Genomic DNA, 20,767 nt, shown 5'->3' with positions numbered 1-20,767 from the left:
TATAAATGTAGAAAGTTACAAATTGTGCATACAAACGATGTTAACTTTAAAAATGTTAGCTACACTGTCTTCAACTTTTTGTACGTTTTAGTATCAAACTCTGCAAATATGTACATAAGCAGAAAATATCAACCTCTCAGTGACACTTTTATATTTATTTCTTGTAATATAATTTTAAATATACCATGTATAGAAAAATAACTGGTTTTTGTTTGTAATTTTTATTGTAAGTTTGCATTTTTTCTTTAGTTAACATAAAATGATACAAAAGTTAATTTGTCTAGTAAGTGGATCACTTAGTGGTTTGAATATATTCACTAGGTGCAGAACTGTAAATAACAAACACAATTGGTCTTGAAGATTTAGCTACCTTTTAGTACACGATAGAGGAATAGAAATTTGGTATAATTCAAGGAGAGTGCCTGCCATGAATGGAGCACTAAATAAAATAGTCAGTAGGTTACTAAGTACAACTAAGTTGTGTTGGTGGCTTGAGTGAACTCATCAGTTTTTGCCATTGATTTCACCAGGGTCAGTATTTATCTTGAGTTGTGAGACACTGCCATTTCTCATTTGCAATGACAAAGGTAGAGAAGTTTGGGGTGGGGGGAGGCATGTTGAAGAAAAATTAAAAATAATAAATTACAGCTGCTGAGAATATAATATATATAAAAAATATATAATAATGACTGTAGCTGAGAAATTGTTTGTTTCATTGCATGGCTGTTTTTGAAGGGGCAGCTCCTGAGGTATTCTAGTGAGAATTTCTGCTTGTGCTTTGGCTCTTGGTTGGCAGACCAAATACTCAGGTGCTAGCTCAGTAATTGCTGAAGCAAATTTCATTCCTCTTGTGACATTTATCTGAAAAAAAAAGATTTTGGCTCTTCATGTAAAACAGCTGAAAGTCCATACAACATTGTGAAGATTTCTCCTGAACAGAAATTGGCCTAAGCACTGGTTTTACCTCTTCTTCCTCACATACATATGCAGCTGTGGCTACTGCTTTTTCAGTCTGTGTTCTTGGGCAAAAGTCAGATGGTCACAAAGCAAACTAGGACAAGCTGGTGGCACACTGCAGAGTACCAGGCCCTGTGGAGAGGGCTGCATGAAGCAGGTGCATGCTGAAGGAGAGCAAAGGCTTTGCTTTTCCAGAGGAGAGGGCTCTGTGGGGCACAGGAAATGAAAACACTCTTCCTTAGCAAAAAGCTTGAGTTATATGCCTCTTATGTGGGGCTCTCTTGGAGTTAGCAACTGAACCTCTTCAGTACTCAAACCCCAGTGTGGTTCTGTGGGCAACACATGGGTTCTTTCAGTCACTTACATTCAAGATTACTCTGACTATGCATTTAAGGTGAGAATTTAAAGGATTTGTTGTGTTTATCCACAGGGTTTTATAGCTGCATGTTGGTAAAGCCCATCCTGGAATGCTAGTAGCTGGAATACATTTCTGTGAATTCTTTGACTATTTGGCTAATTGCCTTTGCAGTGTTTCTTGTAGATTTATTTAATGTTCTTATATTTATAATTTCAACTGTAAAGAAAAGTAATAAATTTGTAGCAACTACAACACAAAATATGTAAACTTTTCTTTTAGATAAATGTGTCATTAATACTGGGCTGCGTTACAGCTCTTCAGATCACAGGATGAACAGTAACTTCTTGGAGAAAAAGCTGACCCAGCTTTTCCTTTCATTGTCTGCTACATATTTTACCTTGCATGGTTCTAACAGATCTGGATTTTAGCAGAGAAAACCCTGACTAAGTCCACTCAACACCTGCTGTCCCACAGGAACGCTGTAAGCAAAAGCACATAGCTGAGTTTGGCTTCAGTGATTAAATTCCTTATGAGTACGTATGCTTTACTGTCCTGCTCGGAGTCTTCTTTTTATTTTTGCACGTTAAAATATGCTAGGATTCTTGAAATATTTTTTTATTTTATGTATTCCTAGGGGAGAGGAGTCCTTTCTGACTTTGCCATTTACTAGCACGCACTATGTGCTGTAGTAAAAGGTTGCACTGAGACCAGCATAATACTTCAGCATAATATTTTAGCTCAGACTAGCTAAAACCGTGTTTTTACATTGGGTGTTACAGTATCCTTTTGGTACTTGGTCTCTGCATTTGTTTAGCCGGGACATCCAGAGCTCGAGGAAAGCTGCAACACCAGCCCAGAGCACAAAGTAAAACTCTGTGCATTAGTTTGCGGCTGCAGAGCTATGTCGGGACTTCTGTGAGATTTTAAGCTCAAAGATAAACGGAAACCTGCCGTGTGCAGCTGGCACCACCCTGGCAGCAAACTTGGTCCCAAGTGGAGTCTCTCTGAAGAGCGGTGCCCTGAAGGCGGAGGCTGGTGCGGAGTTCAGGGGAGGCGTGAGCGGGTCCGTGTTTTGTCAGGCGCAATTTCAGCTCCGGCGGAGGGAGATGAAGAACCCCCGAGCTCTGTGCAGCCCCCTCAGGCCTTGTCCGGCCGCCGCCGAGGGAACCAACGCGTGTGGGAACGGGGCGTTCTCAACCTCGGCAGTCAATGAAGAACAGCAAGGAAAAGTTACAAGAGTAATTCTGTTAATGCTACACTTTTTTTTTTTTTTTTTTTTTTTTTTTTTTTTTTTTTTTTTTCCCCCAGTGAAAGTCTTTCTGAATTTTGGGTGAATACCACACCCTCAGCTACTCCGCAACATCTGCTCCGTGGTTTCATTCAACCAAATTTCAGAACGGTGAGGTTTTTTAAGGCTGGGGGAAAGAAAAGCTTCCAAGTATTCGCATTCTCAGCTTTATTTTACGAACTTACGAAGAGATTGTATAGAATCGACACTGTTTTTACGAAAGCAGCCGGGCTTTTGTCACGCCAGGCGGCCCCGCCTCCGCTCGGTGCCTGTGCAGCGCCGCTCCCGTGCCCCGCGGTGCTGAGGGCGGAGGCCGCTCCCGCCCCGCCCCGCTCCGCTCCGCCGTGAGGGCGGGGAGAGGCCGCCGCCATCTGCGGGTACCGCCACCCCGAGCGCGGCCGGGCCGGGCAGCCGGGCCGGCCCTGGGGCCATGAGGAGCCGCAGCAACTCGGGGGTGCGCCTGGACGGCTACGCCCGCCTGGTCCAGCGGACCATCCTCTGCCACCAGGTGAGGAGCGGCCGCCGGCCCGGGACGCCTGCTCGGGGCTGGGGACGCCGGGCGCGTTGGGGCCGTGCCGGGGGCGTGGGGCGGCTGCCGGGGCGGGGGCTGCAGGAGGGACGCGAACATCCATCCCCGCTCCGGCCGGAGCACGGCCTCCTGCCCGCATGTCCCGCCCCGCCGGCGGAGCGGCGCGGGGAGCGCTGAGGCGGGGCGGATCCCGGGGGTGCTTGAATAAGAGCGCCTTGGAAATCCCTGTACGGAAAACACGGCGAGTCTGAGCACGTAAATAGTAATAGTATTGTGTATACAATGTCTTCATGGCCGTATGATGCACACCCACCCGTTGTGCACACTATCTATGCTGTAGACTACTATATTTATACACAGACGCACAGTAAGAGCAGCATTACGCCCCGGTGCGATAAGCGCTCCGGCAGGACTTTGTGCCTGCCTGTCAGCAGAGCGCGGTGCGGTCCCTGTGTGCTCCCTGTGTGCTCCCTGTGTGCGGGCACGTCCCACAGCTTCCAGCGGGTTCCCCGCTGTCCGCACTGCTGAGGCTCGGGAGCGTCAGGCGGGGCTGCTGCACGGGCGAGCAGCGGAACAGCGACAATAGCCGGGATGGTTCGGGGAGGTGCTTGAGCACCCTCTGCTCCCTGTGGTTTTTGGGCAGCACAGTGCTCTCTGATTCGTGTGCTTGCTTCGCCCAGGTGGGCTCTGAGGACTCAGAAGGTGTTCAGTAGTGTCATGCTTTGGTTAAAACAATCCAGTATATAAAGATGAGCAGCAGCGTTTTTTGCACAGATACGTTGCCAAATAGGGTTTGTTGATGAGAGTTGCAAAAAAGTGGTAAGCAGTGAAAGAAGAGGCTGGGATCCAAAGGCACTTTGGTCAGTAAGATTTTTGTCCCTGGCTGTTTTGAGCACAGGGTCCAAACACCTGTGAATTGGTGTTTGTATACTAATTATTGTAGGCTTAGTAGAAACAAATGCAAGAACTGGTATATATGATGTGAGAAGATAATTTTTGGCTCTTGCTGTGCTGGGGTGCAGGAGAAGATTTTAGTTGTGTTCCCATCTCTGTCTTTTGTCAGCAAGATGACCTTGGGCAAGTCACTTTGGCTTCCACTGCCTGCCTTGATTTCCTTGTTTATAAGATGAGGATGCTGATAACAGCTCCCATTAAGGCATGCATGAAGCCTCTGAAATTCAGAGCTCAAACAGGCCCCATGAAAAGCTTGATGATATTAATATTTAACAATAGTAAAAATAGTAAGTAAATATGACGCAGAATTTTGTAGTTGCTATTTAAAGCAATAGGATGAGAGTTCATGACTGTGTATTGCCTTTTCTACTAGGGCTCAATGTCTGGGAGAATTCAGAGGTGGGGAAAGGAGGTAAATAAGTTTTCTTCTTTGTCTGGAAAGCAAGTCACAGGCTAGCATCGAGGCAGAGGATCAGTGGTATCTCAAGAGGACCCAGAAAAACGCTCAAGGCACATTTCTAGATTTTTTTATCCCTGTAATTATGGTCTTTCTGTTTTTTTCACTGCAATAGATTGAAAACATTGTGTTTAGCTGGGTGAAGACATGCAGTGCTTACTTGGGCAAGGTAGGAAGGTTGTCTTTGGGCCACATGCAACTGTATCTTTCTTGGGAGCAGAAAGTCTGTGGCTGGATGGGCTTGGACGCTGCTGCTTCACTGCTGCGGGTGCCTTCTCAGTGCCTCTCAGGGAGGAGCCAGGGAAGTGAGTTTTAGCCATGGGTTTGCCCAGGAGCAGCCTGGCAGAAGAACCAGAAGGTGTTTAAAGTGCTTCTAAGGTGCCACTGCCACTGCTCGGCAGGGGGGTGATGTGTGACTGTAACCCTGCACCTCACATCCCCAGCTGCAGGGATTCAGCTTTGGCACTTCAGCTGCTGTGCTGTGACAGAGGGCAGGGACACGCTCCCCTCTGTGAGGTGCAGCAAGGGCAGCAGGGAGTGTGCAGAGCACTGGGCTTTGGTCAGGTGTTTAATACACCAGGAGCCAGGTTTCTCAGTAGCAGCAATTGATCTTGTGCTCATTCCAATCCCTCTAAATCAATGTGATTTTAGAGGCAATTTTTATGCAGGATATCTGTGCTATAGGCAGATGTATTCAAAGGACACACCAGGGTTGACAGTTTTCTCTGTGTGGCACCTTGCAGGATAAGGTCGTAGCAAACCTTTTCATGTCTTGCAGATGTTACATTGTCCTTGTCAGTCCTTGTAACGTGCACAGTGATAGTTTCTATCCTGTTAAAGGTTATAAAAGGAGAATAAGACCAAACTACTGGCTCCTATATGTTGGGGACCTGCCTTCTGTTGCATGTACCCCTAGGTACAGGGGTCAGAGGGATGCTTTGGTGCTGAAGCAGAGCAGATATTGAAAAGCACCATCAGAAGGATGTTCTCAGCTGCTTATTAAATTGAAAGAAATAATAAGAAAAAAATGTGAATCTTAAGATCAGGAAATAGTAAAACTTAACATCTCTGTTCATTTTAAGTATTGCTCTGGTGCTATAAGTGAAAAGCATATGGACCTGATAAGGAAAGCTCATACCTTTGTGGGTAACCCCAGCTGTATTACAGAATCACATTGGAAGGGACTCACAAGAATCAAGTCCAGCTCCTGGCCCTGCATGGGACTGTCCCCAAGACTCACATGCACCACGTTACATCTGGTTTCACAAGCTTTGCTAGAGCAGACCTCAGTTTTCACCTGACAGATCATTGAGGCAATCTGTTTAATTTGTGTATTTCAGCAAGATGCTAAATTACTTGCTTTGCAGCTCTTGTTAGAACCCCACTGGGTTTGTGCCTGTCTTGCTGTAGTTCTTATTGACACCTGCTGCCCTGTAGGATCTAGTGTGTTTTGTGGTTCAGGTTGTTGGGGGGCCTTTTTATCTCCAGATTGACAGATGGATTTAAAAATAGGTTTAGGCACGATGCAACAGTTTAAAGTCTTAGTCCAGCAATCAGCTTTCTGTTGCAGTGCTCTCAGCTGGCAGCTCATGTTGCTGATAAAATTTTTTGCTCTATGTGCAGTACGATATGCAGGATGAGACCTGCTAGCCTAATTAGCCATCACTGCATAAATGGAATGCTTGAAGTACTAGCTAAGCTAAAATCCTTTTGACATCAGTGGGATTAAGTGCACTCAGTGTTTCTGTGAGTTCTTTAGCACCTTGTAAGCGTTGTAGTTTCATATGGTGTCAGCAGGTAACAGAAAAAAAATTGTAGTTTTTAAGAGAAAACACTTCTAAAAAAGCCGAAATAAAACCACTTAAAATATTAATTAGTATATTACATTATTTTGTTAACATTCTGAATGTACATGAGGAAAGACGTTAATGTGTTGTTATTCCATGAGAGCCAGCCCCAGTGCACCCCAAAAGCTGGGACCAACTTATAGAATAATCAAAGGTGGTGAAATGGTGATAGCTGCCCATGGATGTGTTTAATATGACCTCTTGAGATAGGCAGATCCCTTCCTGGGAGCTGAATAGGCTTTTAAAATCTTGAATGGGCCATTTCTCTGGCATTTTCATTTTGGTACACACAGACATTTTAATTTTTCAACTGGCAGCTAGTCTAGCATGGAGAGTAGGGAAAAATAAACCAAAATGATCATTTCTCAGACAGCAGAGTGGTCTCTATCAGGCCAGGGCTGCAGGTGAGTAGACATTTGTTGTCCTTCATTGGAGGGAGGGAAACAAAGTGTCCTCTACAAATGTTGGGAGTACACGGTCTGCCTTTTGAGACCCTGGGTTTTGTCATGTGGGCACAGTGCTGAACTGGGACTTCTGTTACTCCTTTTTGGACTTTTCAAGATCAAAAAGTTTTTTAAGCTGTTTGCATTCATGTGTGCTAGTTTCCCTATCAAACAGGTGAGTAGGGGTCCTTCAGCTGTTTCTTGGTTTGTGAAGATTTTGCTATGATGGGGCTGTTGCAGCAGAACTTCATTTCTACTCTGAGTGAGCCAGTCAGCATTGCTGTATTAAACCATAACAATAGGGCTGACTGTGCTGGGTCATGTCTGTCAGGCTGTCTCTCCTGTGCTGCTCAGTGCTCACATGCAGAGACCAGGGAATTGTAACTAAAGCCCCTCCCCCTCAAACCAATTTTTTAAAAATAATGAGTTGAGTTTCTTTCCCCAGTGTGTGGGAGAAATGAAAAATCAGAGGATGTATCCTTTTAAATTTTACTTTTGTAAAAGTAGTCTTTACTATTGTAATCTTTGCCCCTTGTCACACCGTCCCCAACAGGTCTTCATGCACTGACATTTTCTGAAAAGGCTTGATTTAATTGAAAGTTCTATTGAACTTTTGCCTCTTTGTCTCATTTTTTAGTTAGTTAAGAATGTACAGCCAAGAAAGAGGGTCTAAAAAAAATTAAGGATAGTGAAGTGATGAGAATTAATGATATAATGAAAAATTTAATGAAGTATTTGTGTTGCAGGAGACTACTCAGTGCTCTGCTTTTCAGACAGTGCTGCCTTTCAACACCTTCAGAATTTTTTCTCTGCGTGTTTTCCAAAGGAGGACATAAAAAAGGCTTTGCATTCATTTAGCTATCATAAACCCAGTGGGCAGCTATATAGGAATACTTTCCTAATCTCCTAGAAGATCAGTAGGGGCTTTTTACTTTCTCAAGAGTATGCCACAGACCAGTTACATAGAGGAGCATATATCCCACACTCAATTTCTAGCATTAACTCAGTACCTTCTTTTCCTCATAAATATATAACATTTAAATTTCCATTTCCTTGATGTATCCTGAATTTCACTTGGTGACTCAGCTACTTATCCTGTGTGGATGAAGATGCCCAGCTGCATTTCACTTGTGTGAGTTTGGGAAAGAAGGATGGGATCTCATTTCTGTTGTGAAATCATGAGCAGCCGCAGTGTGCACGTGAAATCACCTTTAATTTGTTACCCTTGAATACAGACAGAAGTGATGCTTTTTAGCAGATGGGACTTGAGGTGGTAATGTTTGTTCTTTATTCCTTCTGCATGGATAGAACCCAGTGACAGGGCTGCTTTCAGCCGGGGCAGACCATAAGGATGCCTGGGTCCGGGACAACATCTACAGCATCCTGGCGGTGTGGGGGCTGGGAATGGCCTATCGGAAGAACGCGGACCGGGATGAGGACAAGGCCAAGGCCTACGAGCTCGAGCAGGTGTGTCAAAGCTTGGCATAAACCAGTTCCACTGTTTGGGTTTTCCTACTCTACTGGTTTTGGAGAGTGCATTTGCACTGCTGCTGTCTGGATCTGACCGGGTTTTCCCAGCTCGGAGTGTGTGGTGTGCAGTATACCTGGCAACCTTCTGGCAAGGAGGATTTGAAGAACTGGATGGCAGAGAGGCTAACATCTGAATTTAACTACAAACAAAACAAAAATATGTACAAGTCAAACTTCCATCGGTTAGCTGATTGTTGAAAATTAGGCTTCTGACAGATTTTGTGCTCCATTTTACAAGCTTCTCTCTGATTAAACCTTGAGGTCCCTCATAGGATGTGTTATGGAGCAGAAGCTCAGGCCTAGGCAGCTTGCAATTTATCTGCTAGACCATTCTTCCCTGTAAAGAGAAGCATACCATTTGAAGTAGAAGTCTTTGGAATGTGCACAGAGGTTGTACATGGTGTGTAGGTGTGTTTGATCATAGCAGAGAAGGTAACAATCTCCAGACTGCTAAGATCTGTGCTGGAGAATTGGAAGGGAACATAATTCACACAGCTAAATACTAAAATCTGCAACTGGGAATGTGAGTATCAGAAATCAGAGTGTAGACAGAGGTGGGTTAAATGGGAAGTGAGGGATTGTTGGTGTCCTGCTGTTGTTTTGGAGTCACTGGGTAAATTTTTTGCTGGTATGTCCTGCTTGAACCAGGGAGGTCCATGGTGATAGAATAGCCTTGACTCAGTTTGCATGACTATATTTTGAAGCTATATATTTGGCATGAAATGGTGGGGTTGATTATTTAATGCACAATCTTGAACTTCTCTACATTCACATTTACAGCTCTTTATCTGCCAGTCACTTGATTTTTGTTGTACTGTATAAAGAGTGGAAGAAGCTCTACAGGTTTTGCAGTTCATGTCAAAGTCTTGAAGTCACCTACCAATGTTGCCTAGATCTCTCACTCAGAAAATTATTAGTATTAATATTCTTACAAGAGATAGCATTCTTCTTACTTTCTTTAGCTGGATAGAAGGACCACAGTGAGTTCTTGCACTGTTTAGTGAGGACCTTTGGGAAAAGACTTCTTGGGATGAAGGAATAAAATCTGATAATCGTATTTAAAAAAAAAAAAACAACAAAAACATGCAAAACATTTAGGGCAAATACACATTCTTTTTTACCTTTGGCAGGACATTAGTAGAGGATGTGAACTTAGCCACTTTTGAATGTTGTTTGTAAGAACATTTAGGCTGAAATTATGAGGCTGAAAGTGTCACTGGTCTGTTTTGTTCCTGCAGAATGTTGTGAAGCTGATGCGGGGACTCTTGCAGTGCATGATGAGACAGGTAATGCCATAGGATTGAGTTGAATTAGTAGATATTGTATGTAGAAAGCATTTCATTGAATGTCTTCTGTGGAGTGACTTATTTTGTGTGTGTGCAGATGATGGTGTGGGGAGTCTTCTTAAAACTCTTGAGCAAAGCTGACTTTGCTTCCACATCTTATCCAAGTAGCATTTTGAGATTGTGCTTGTAGCAAATTAGAGTTTTGCCTTTGCAAATTGATTTTCACCAAGATGCATACCTGTAGTTTAGATCTAAACTCAACAAGGTAATTTAATCGTATTCTTTCCTGTAGAGATGTGGATTTAACTGGAGTCTAAAGTTAGAGTTTTGTTTAAGCCTTCTGACCAATCAAAATTGAGTGAGATAACAGGATTAAGACCTCAAGATTCTCCTCACCTACAAAAAGTTGTTAATTCTGAAATAATTTGGAGAATTTTTTCCAGAATGTGTCAGATTTGAGATTTGTGTTGTTTTCTAGGTAGATAAGGTAGAGAAGTTCAAACGCACTCAGAGTACCAAAGACTGCCTCCATGCCAAGTATAACTCTGCAACTTGTGCCACAGTGGTTGGGGATGACCAGTGGGGGCATCTGCAAGTGGATGCAACTTCCCTCTACCTGCTCTTCTTGGCACAGATGACTGCATCAGGTAAGAAGAATATATTTTTGCCTTTTGTTGCTGCCTTTTATATTCCAGCTTTCATTTTAAAAGGAAAGAAAATAGTAACCAGCTTCAAAGATCTTTACATAATTATTACTCAGAAGCAAGTCATGTTTCTCTGGAAAAGAGATATGCCTAATTTGGAATTTCATGTTTATTGTAATTGGCAGTGTCTATGCCCTTAGTCTAGGCATCAAATACATGAGATATTTAGAGTCATGTCAGAGAGGTCTCATGTTTAAAGACTTCATGGGACACATTTTTTCAGAGAGTGGCAATATCAAGTCAAGTGCATTTGTGCCATCAGTGTTTTTTCTCTTACTGGTGCTATTTTATCTTGTGCTCTTCTTAATCATGCTCCTCCTGTGAGGAAAAGGATTAGTTTCCTTACATGCTTTTTTGCCCTTGAAACCCATTGCAACTGATCCCTGCAGAACAGGCACCTGGGCATCTTGAAAATTCCTAGATAGAACACTAAGCAGGCAGAGGGCTGGGGAACTGCAGGAACTGGTATGCACTGCTCTGGGGAGCCAGAGCTGGCTCAGGTCCCTCTGGTTTATACTCATGGTCTGAGTGTCTCCCTCACAGAGGTGGTTTTTGGTTGGTCTTTGAAGTAGTCTGTATTGGTGGCGTTTGAAGTATTTTGTCAATAGCAAAATATTGGTCAGTAGCAAGTATTGAGGTTTGCTGCCTGACCTTTGGAAATCACTATGAGTTTTTCCTTTGATTTCAGTGAGCAGGGGTAGGTAGCAATTAAATAAAAGCATGAAATTCACTGAAGAGTAGCTATTGCAGTTCTGACACAATATAATTATTCTCTTTCCTTCTTTTGGTCAGGGCTACGTATTATTTTCACCCTTGATGAAGTTACCTTTATCCAGAATCTTGTTTTTTACATAGAAGCTGCATACAAAGTTGCTGTAAGTAGTTATTTATATGTAAATCATCTGAACACTGCTCAAGTGTGGGTGGAAAATTATTTATTGCTAGAGAAGTATAATAGGGGCTTGTTTTTTCCATGACAAGATATCAGAACCTGTCAGTACTTTACATTGTGGGCAGCATTTTTGGAGATGTTGGGAGGGCTATGTTTTTTGCTGCATGGTGAGGTATACTTGTTCTATCATAATAATAGGGGGTTTTATTGATAATTAATATTATTTCCTGATGTCTAATTATAAGACTTTTGGGCCTTTCTAGAAAGGGCAGGTTGTCAGCAAACCAAGTTGAAGGGACATGGGGAGAAACATGCACAGAAGAGGGATAAAGTGCTTTGTGTGTTCTGTGAAGGCAGTGATTCATGGCTGTGTATGTGATCCTGCTGCAGTGTATTTTTATGTGCTACGTTTCAAACATGGGAAGGGTCTCTTCTGAAACTTGGAGCCCCTTTTCTTCTTCATTTTAATAATTAGCTAATTTCATGTAGGGGTGGGGATTTGTTGTGGGACATGGGGCAGAACATTACTTTTGTATATAACCATGCCCATTTTTTCTTGATGATGTTGCAGGATTATGGAATTTGGGAACGTGGCGATAAGACAAACCAAGGAATCCCTGAACTGAACGCGAGCTCCGTAGGGATGGCCAAAGTGAGAATGTCTTCCTGACACCTCCTTCATGGCTGCTGTGTTGTGCTTAAGGCCTCTGACAGACCAGATGGCTTCCTTTGTATGAGCTTCTTGGCCACTGCAATAGTTAGCTGATTGTATAAGAATTTTTGTTTAGGTATGAGTATTTTTTAGTGTAAAATCTTTGAGATAATGGCTCTCATTGAAGGAACTCAGCACAGTTGTTCCAGAAATTGCAAGAAGGGCACCAGATTAATTAAACCATGAATCTGACAGAAGGTCATGGAGATACTAAATGAAGCTCAGAAGGCCATAAATGTAAATGTGCAATTGACAACCACCTCATTACATGGTGTCTGAGGGACAGACAGAAGACAAATATTGTTAAGGTCAAAGGTGTATTTGCCTTTCAGCAGGATTTGTTAGATCTTGTGCGCACTGCAAGAGGGAGAGGCTGCTGGTCTTGGCCCCACACTGATATAGGAGGCTATTTTTGAATATAGGACAGGACAAGTATTTTTCCTCCCAAATATGCCCTAGACCAGGAAAATGTGTCAATACTTAGATGATGTCTCAGTGGAAACCCATCTCCCAGTTTTTTTGCATTGCCTTTAAATTATAGGAAGGATCACCAGTACATCAATCTTCTGTCCTACTAGTTGAACACCAGAAATAGTTACTTTTTATAAAATATTGCCAAGCTTCCCTTTAAAGATGAAAATAATCTCAGTGGGGCAAACTGCTGTGTTATGTAGTTTCTTTCAGTGATTAAGCACAGGTGCTAGGATGTGTACTTGGTTTAAAAGGTATTTATTGATTTTGGGTTGTGGTTTGGTTTTCTTTGAAGGCTGCTTTGGAAGCAATTGATGAACTAGATCTTTTTGGAGCTCATGGAGGACACAAATCAGTGATTCATGTTCTTCCTGATGAAGTGGAACACTGTCAGGTAAAAATTAGTCTGTTCTTTGCTTTACTAGGGGAAAGCCTAACACCCTTTGTTTTTAAATGAAATGTTGATTAACTAAGCCAAGAATGTAATACACAATAAGTACATAAACACAATAAGTACATCTTCAGGCTATGCTGCTTACCATGTTCCTGGCTGATCACGTGAAACTGAATAGTGTGAAGTATTCTCAGTCTCAGTTAAAAATAACTGTACAGACTTCTCTGTCAGTTTGCAAACAGTGTAGTCTCATTTGCACTTGACATAGTTTTTTTGAAGTAGGCAATTTGTTTTACATCCCTGTCTCCTGTTCTTGTTTTTTTCAGTCTATTCTGTACTCCATGTTGCCAAGAGCATCCACATCAAAGGAGATAGATGCTGGCCTTCTGTCTATTATTTCTTACCCAGCTTTTGCAGTGGAGGATGTAAACCTTGTTAATGTAACCAAGAGTGAAATCATATCCAAATTGCAGGTAAGGATTGGCTTTATTTTAATTTTCCAAAGAGAGAAGCAGAACCTCTTTCTAAACCAAAAAACCTAATTAAACAAGGGTTGCCAGACTTGGTTCATCTGTACATGAAGAGAGGGAGGAAGATCCCTAAGTGATCAGTAAAACTCAGCACATACCTTTATGCTGACATTAGTCTGTGAGGAAGAAGAGCATGGGAAATTCTCTACAATGTTGTGTGTTTTTACAGGGCCGTTATGGCTGCTGTCGCTTTCTCAGAGATGGTTACAAGACACCCAGAGAGGTACTTCTGATGTGTATTTATTATGTATATTTTCAGTAAGAACATGGGAAGAATTTTATCTTGTCTTTATAGATAGATTTTGTTTTATTTACGTGAAGGGGTGAAGTTCTCCACCACTGCTGAGACATCTTAGTGGATTTAGGGGTAACCCAGATATCCACCCTTGAAAGGACACATATTTAATGGAGACTAAGGGTTTATAAAACAGTTATTGAGGACAGAACTTAATTCATAATTCAGTAAGAAATTAATCCTTAGATATGCTTAAGGTGTCTAAGATGAAGTGAAACGTCCCAAAATGTATTTGAACTGAGGTAGACCCAAAATCATTTGGGAGACACATCCTGAGAATGGGAAGGATCAATTTGTCTAGAGTATCATTTAATGAGTTTGAGAGTGACAAAGTCAAGAGACTGTATGGAAACTATTTCTGGTGGGTTTATTTGTTTCTATGTTTTAATTTGTATAAAATAGGCTACCATTATGATTGGAATACAAGTGTCTTATTTAGCACTGTGACTAAATGAGTGTGGTTGAATTTTTTAGGATCCAAGCAGGCTGCACTATGATCCTGCTGAGCTCAAGCTCTTTGAAAATATTGAATGTGAGTGGCCAGTATTCTGGACATACTTTCTAATTGATGGAATATTTAATGAGGACAAAATTCAGGTGAGGAAAGAAGAAATTGCTGTCAAATTGCAAAACCATTTACCCACAGTATTTTGTAACTTTGTTCCATGTTTGTTTTGGGTATTATTTGGATATTCCACTCCATTAGCAGAGTGAAATAGTCTTCAGCCAGTTTCACCTTCCTGGAGAGTTCATGACAGGGTAGAGAGGCAGCAGGGTTGTGCACACTGGGGCCTGGTTGCCCTCTCCCACACTGGGGCTCTGTTAGCTGGGGTGATAAAACTGGGCTGAACAGAGTTTGTTTGCCTGGCTTTGTCTTATCACCAACCTTGATGCACCTTTCACAATTCCTTCAGGATGAGACAAGCTTCTTTTTCCCCAGCCTCTCTGGCTTGGCTACTGAGAACAAGTTTCATAGTACATTAAGTCTTTTGTACTTTGGTATTGGCTTATGTGGGGCAGTTTCATTTTCATTAATTCCCTAAGTACTTCATGCCATTACTGTGCCAGACATCTAGTGGTCAGTGAACTAAATTGACTGAAGCCCTCCAAAGGTTATGGTGGCACCTGGGGGGTGTTGTTGAGTTAAAGAGCAGCAAGTAGCCAGGACTAAATGCATTCATTCCAGAACTTCTGCAGATTGGGAATTTGAAAGAAATCAAGAATATATGTGATTTAAAATTGTCTAGTATGCAGAGGGATGGGAGATTGCTAAACTCCTTTAAAAATTAAAATGTTATCAGAAAAAAAATCTAAGAATTTCAGACCAAAGAGCCCTATTTCTTGTCAGATCTTGCAAATCAAGTGAAATTCCTCCTGACACTAGACACATAAAATGTTTTCCTGAACACAGTAATCTGGTGAAAAGAGAAATGGCATTATTTTGTGAGGGGGAAAATCAGAAAGTTTACTGAAACTTCAGTACTGCCAATAAAATACCACTCCTGAAGCAGTTTCTAGACCTTAGTTGGATTATCTGGGACAGTATGTACCTGGTTGTTGTGTTTTTTTTTGGTGTGCAGATGGACTGTTCTAGGGCATAGTCAGGGCAATTGCTCCCATTTTCCACTGTCTAAACATAGCTGAATGAGTCACTGAGACACTCAGGTGAGTGTCCCCAGTTACTGCTGAAAAAAAAAATGGTTTTGCTAGAAAAATAAGCACCCTGAGGACTAAAAAAAAGGTGGAGTGGGACAGGATACTGAAAATGTCACTGTATTTGAATCTGTGGGTACTTAGTTTGAGTGATCCACTGTACTAAGGAATAGCAGAAAAAGGATTTCTGAGGCAGGTGCTGGTAGTGCTTGAAAAGTTTCCCTTAAACTAAAAACTTGGAATGGATAGTTAATAAATGGAACAAACTAAGGAATCTGGTAAAAAGAAAATGTATTATGTGTTCTTATCAGTCTGTTATTCCTATTCCTAATAGTTTGTCTAATATCACAAGGACAAGATGATTTGCTGTTCAGTGAACTTAGACATTTTGAAATTTATTTTAAACTCTAAACCTTTTCTTGTGACAAAATTTTAATCAAATCAGTTAAGAGAAACTGATTTCCCAGTTGTGCAAAGCAGAATTCAGTAAGCCATAGACAAAAGTTCATGGCATACAACTGGTAATTTATACACCTTACACTCGGATGGATACTGGCAGTCTGATGTCTGTCACTGCACTGTCATCCATTGAAAATTCCATGTGGGATCTGTTCCAGTGACTTCTCAATAGGAGTATATTGGAAGTTTTGTACTGCAGCAATGTGTTACAGGTTAAAGACAAGTGTTCATGTTTTTCGTAACACTGAAATGCTGGAACAGTCTCTGATAATTTGAACCCTGTTCTTCCATCAGTGAGTTATGATTCTTCCACCCCTTTTTTTCTTTTTTAAATACATCAACCTTCAGTAAAAAAGTACTATTCAAAAGTAGTTTATTGTTTCAGTTCTGTTGACTGTAATGTGATTTCTCACTCTCTTTTAAAATAATTCCAGGTACAAGAGTACAGAGAGGCTCTGGAAGGAATACTTATTAGAGAGAAGAATGGATTAGTGCTAATGCCTGAACTGTATGCAGTCCCTCCAGAAAAGGTATTGTGAGAATGCAGCACCTACTTCAGAATGCAAAGTAGGGACAGTGAAAGGAATGTCAGTCTTAGAGTTTTCCTGTTTCTGATGAATCTAAACCAATAATAAAAAAGACTATTTCACATTATTTTCAAAAGTAAGAGACCTCTCACATCTCCTGCTGAGAAATGGTAAACTTTAGGTTTCCAAATGGTCACATTTTTCACTTGTAGATTTGAGTGTCTGTGGAGCTATTACAGCAGGTCTAAAATTTTACATCCTTAGAGCAAGACATACATTTAAGAAATGTTGATACTGACTTAGGAACTGAAGCTCAAAGAAGAAATAAAGCATAGACTGTCCTGCCTGTCTGTTGATTGGTTGTGCTGCCCTTTTCCAGAACATGTATGGGAGACAGAGTTCAAAAGGATTAGGGTTTGGTCTGGGATTTTTGTTTGGTTTGGGTATTTTCTTATTTTCAGCTCCACCTTTGCTGTTGCTGTTTATCTCATTCTCCCATTGTGACAGAGAAATTCAGATGAGCTTATGTGCTCTTCCATGCTATTTGCCTTTGCATCCCTCCCTTCCAACTTCTTCTCCCACTCCAGACTTCTCAGCCCTCACTCACTAAGGGTGTGGAGCCTCCTGGGCTGGTCTGAGTTGCTCAGCCGACAGCTGATGCCTTGCTGGCAGATCTGAGGTGGAAACTGAATTGCCTTCCTAGTGGGAACAAGCGTGTAAGAGTCCAGAGCCTTCTTGTGAATTTTAATATGATGATCTGTAAAACATGCCACATAAACAGGGTGGATTTTGTCTGTCTGTAAAAGGAATATGAAATAACTGCCTGAAGATGTAATCTGGGAGGGTTTTTGCCCTGCCCTCAATAGATCTGTATACTGCTAAACTAAGGCAAATTTTCTAAATTAGTAAGTCTGCCCTTAATTTTTCTATTGACCATCATTGCTAATGCAGGAAAGGTGGAATAATCTTAATATTGGAAAACACCTTTGCTTCAGAAAGCTGGGTAGACATCAGTGAAGTTAAAGTGTTATCTTGGAAAGGGTTGGAAAGCAGACATCCAGTTACCTATGAGCAGCCCAGAGGGATGGCAGTAAAGGCATGGTGAGAAGAAAGTGGAAGAGCTAATTCCAAAGCTGAAATTGCATGCAGAGTCCCCAATCATCCTCCAGCTTTGAAGGGTAGGAAAAGGTACAAAAAGGAGGTATAGTCTTGTCCCAGAAAATGTGTAGACTTAAAAGTGAAACCACGACATCTACATCAGTAGTAAAGGCAGGCTTGAGAGAGTTGATGTTAGACTGTATGTCTGCAAATACTCCCATTGTCCTTCACAACTTTAGGGTAATTTTTCTTGCTTATGTATTTGTTTTCAGGTGGATGAGGAGTATGAAAATCCTCACTCAGTGGATCGTGTCCCGGTGGGAAAGTTGCCACATCTTTGGGGCCAATCACTGTATGTCCTGAGCTGCCTGTTAGCAGAGGTAATTATTTCTTGCATACTTGTACTTCATTTTGCTTGAGATGGCTTAGGCTTTAAGTACAGTTTGGTTGACAGGTAGAGGACAGTGGGTTTTCCAGTAGAAACATGTACATGAACCATGAAAGGTTGACTCTCAGATTTCAGGACCTTTCTTTTTTAAATATAGCTATGCAATTTTCTGTTTCTGATCAAGCTGAGTAAGTTGTTGCATGATCTGGATATATGGTTAGGATAGAGGAGTATGCCCAGGCCAGCTTGGCTGTTCCAGAGCCAGGATTTTGGGTCATTTCAGCTTTACTAAGCTATTCCTTGCTCTATGGCATGATGTATTACTAGCCAGACACAATAAAGTCAGACTAGTTATAAGAAGCACAAATATCTCTGTGGAGCTACCAAAAAAAAAAAAAATCACTTTCCTGGTGAAATTATGTCAGTTGCTGTAACTGAAATAGGAATTCTGAATGCAGATTGTGTCAGTCACAACCATTTTCTTGTTGTTCCAAAAAATATTGCAGACATTGTTTTTATTGAATGTACTGCTTAGTCAACAGGGTAGACAGACCAGACTTTGAGTCCTGCTGTCCTGAAAAGTGTGAAAATTGGTTAGGATTTATTCTACATGTCAGAAGCCTTTTGCTTAAATTCTGTCTGTTTCCTTGGTTTTTTCTTTCTTTTGCTTTTGTTCTAGGGATTTCTTGCTGCAGGTGAAATTGATCCCTTAAACAGGAGATTTTCCACTGGATTTAAACCTGATGTTGTGGTACAAGGTGAGGGAATTTTGGAAATATTCTGTGTGAATTGAATCATGTGGTGGCAAGGTCCCTGTGTACAGGGAGAGATGAAAGATGTGTTTAAAAATAATGTGGATTTTTTTTTTTTTTTATGGAACATAGATGCTTTGATGACACTATTAGAAGGAGAAAGAGTTTGTTTTCCTAGCTGCCTTTTTCCAGGAGGGAAGATCAGGTTTAAGACAGTTTTTTAAAAAATATATTTGTTAAAATTTTTAAAGACTTGTCTGGAATTGGAGAATGGCAAACTTAATCTTGTGGTGAAAAGGAAGATCTTGGCAGCTTCTAGAAAGAAGAAGCAGGACTGAGAGGAGATGGATCAGGTTAATCAAGTTTCATATAGCTTGTTTTCAGAGGAACCAGACCACACTGGGTGTTGAGGTTCCCTGTATACAGAGGTGAGGCACACAGAGTTACCAGTTTTTGGCTACTGCAGGGAGTAGCCTCTTTAGTTTGTGCAACAGCAGCCAAAACCAGAAATTAAGTAGAGAGCAAACACCAGCAGATCAGGTCTTAAAGACTTTTCCAGGGCCTGGACTGCTCTGAAAGAGCAACCAGCTCATTTATCAGAAGCAGCCTTTGTCAAGGATCCTGTGACCTGGGCTGGTGCTTGTTTACCCCCTGTTGCTGCCTCCTAGGAGTAGCATTTCATTATTCTGAAATGCCTCATTACCTATAGAAATAGAAGTGTTTGCTTATCTTTAGCATTCTTTGGCAAGTATTCATGATACAAAGAAGGATACTGCATTATTATTCCCAAATCAATATGACACTTTTCATGGGCAAAACCTCAGGTGGGACAAGAGAGGGGTTCTGGGCCTGGATTGTAGATTCCTCTCCTTAGGGAATTTTTTTTTCTCCCTACCTCTGCCATTTTGCATCCTCCAAAACATTTATTGCTATACAAGTGACAGCACCTGTTCCCCAGTGGCTTGGCTGCATTGCTATAATGTGCTGTATTAAAATAACAAAGATTTTCAAGTCATGTTTCCCTCTGTTCTGTGGGGAAGAAAGCCCTAAAAGACTTTCTGCTAAAAGAGACTGTGTGTGATCCAAACTAGTGGTACTCAAAGAAATTGGAAACAACTGATTAAGTCCCCAAGAACCTGCTTTAACCTCAGCAGCTCTGACCCTGCTTTGAGCAGGGCATTTCAGTAGAAACCTCAGAGGAATCTTCTGACCCTTTTGACCACCATTGTTGTCCACAGTGGACAGGAATGGCAAGAAATACTGAGAAACAGAGAATTAAAATCTGTCAGGTATCCTATTGCAATCCCTTTTGATTTCATGAATCCAAAAATTAAGAAAAAAGTAAGGCCTTTGTGCCTTTTTAATTAACTAAAAGCATTTGTTGAGAGTTGACAGTAGAAACAGTCAGTTAAAAGGAGTAGAACATTGGGTTTTATTTGTGTTTTTATTTTCTGTTACACAGTAAGTGTTTTGGCAGAATCTAATCAAATTAAGAATCTCTTGCAAGACCGTGGAATCAATGTTCAGAGCATTGCTGATATCTATCCTCTCAGAGTGCAGCCAGCTCGCATCCTCAGCAACCTCTACACCATGCTGGGTAAGTATTTCAACATGGAAGCCTCTCTACTGCCAGGCAAGGTATTTTTTTAAGAAGCTTAACCAACTTAGAACTTCTGTCTTAAGGGACTCAAACAGAGGGAAAAAAATTACCTCATTAGAAATGGTGGCAAAAATACAAGTTTCCCTGTGCCTTTGGAGTTAGACAAAAACTGACTCTTCTTTTGTCTACCAGAAACTACTTCCACAGAGAAACTGGTTTTTGGAAAAATGCCTGGAAAAACACAGAAGAAAAAAATCAACTATTTTTCCTTCAAGAAGTCATTTGAGTCTGGAAACTGGGCAGTATGATTTTTATTTTCCCAGCAGGCAGTCTGGGAAGTTTTTTGCTCCAAATCAGGGAAGCTGTGCTGCTATCAGAGCATCTTTGGGCTGTCAGGTTCTTGCTAAAGCTCCTTCCAATGTGGAGCTGAGATAAGCTGCTGAAACTCTCTGTCTGTTGCAAACCCAGAAGCCTTTAGGGCTTTTCTAAACACAGGACTTTAAATACATTCCAGTTCCTCAGCAGTGGCTCTCAAATCTTGTTTTTCTCAGAGCCTAAATTGACTTAATTAAATGCCCCAAAGCTCTGACTGGTTCTAGTTATTACATCTTTTCATAACTGGTTCTTGATAATCCTTGCTGGA

At 41.5% G+C, this 20,767-nt stretch overlaps 1 protein-coding gene across 2 annotated transcripts in view; it reads left to right on the top strand.

Annotated features, from left to right (window-relative positions):
* The first annotated feature begins 2,937 nt into the window (after window positions 1–2,937).
* The window catches only part of PHKA2 (phosphorylase kinase regulatory subunit alpha 2), a 43,842-nt gene continuing 26,012 nt past the window's right edge, over window positions 2,938–20,767 (top strand). Inside the window, exons 1-14 of one of the 2 annotated variants that reach the window (XM_079320399.1) lie at window positions 2,938–3,111; window positions 8,142–8,300; window positions 9,602–9,649; window positions 10,128–10,296; window positions 11,146–11,228; window positions 11,817–11,897; window positions 12,724–12,822; window positions 13,149–13,295; window positions 13,522–13,575; window positions 14,122–14,244; window positions 16,194–16,289; window positions 17,657–17,764; window positions 18,452–18,530; window positions 19,987–20,121. In XM_079320399.1, the coding sequence (XP_079176525.1) occupies window positions 3,034–3,111; window positions 8,142–8,300; window positions 9,602–9,649; window positions 10,128–10,296; window positions 11,146–11,228; window positions 11,817–11,897; window positions 12,724–12,822; window positions 13,149–13,295; window positions 13,522–13,575; window positions 14,122–14,244; window positions 16,194–16,289; window positions 17,657–17,764; window positions 18,452–18,530; window positions 19,987–20,121 (1,459 nt within the window). In that variant the 5' untranslated portion in view covers window positions 2,938–3,033. Of the gene's footprint in view, window positions 3,112–8,141; window positions 8,301–9,601; window positions 9,650–10,127; window positions 10,297–11,145; window positions 11,229–11,816; window positions 11,898–12,723; window positions 12,823–13,148; window positions 13,296–13,521; window positions 13,576–14,121; window positions 14,245–16,193; window positions 16,290–17,656; window positions 17,765–18,451; window positions 18,531–19,986; window positions 20,122–20,767 lie in introns of those variants that run through there. The other variant, XM_079320400.1, reaches the window with a different exon arrangement.

The sequence above is a fragment of the Erithacus rubecula genome (assembly GCF_903797595.1).
Source record: "Erithacus rubecula genome assembly, chromosome: 1".
In the NCBI taxonomy this organism is placed as follows: Eukaryota; Metazoa; Chordata; class Aves; order Passeriformes; family Muscicapidae; genus Erithacus; species Erithacus rubecula.
Note: the sequence above shows the minus strand (reverse complement) of the source record. Positions and strands in the feature narration are given on the sequence as shown.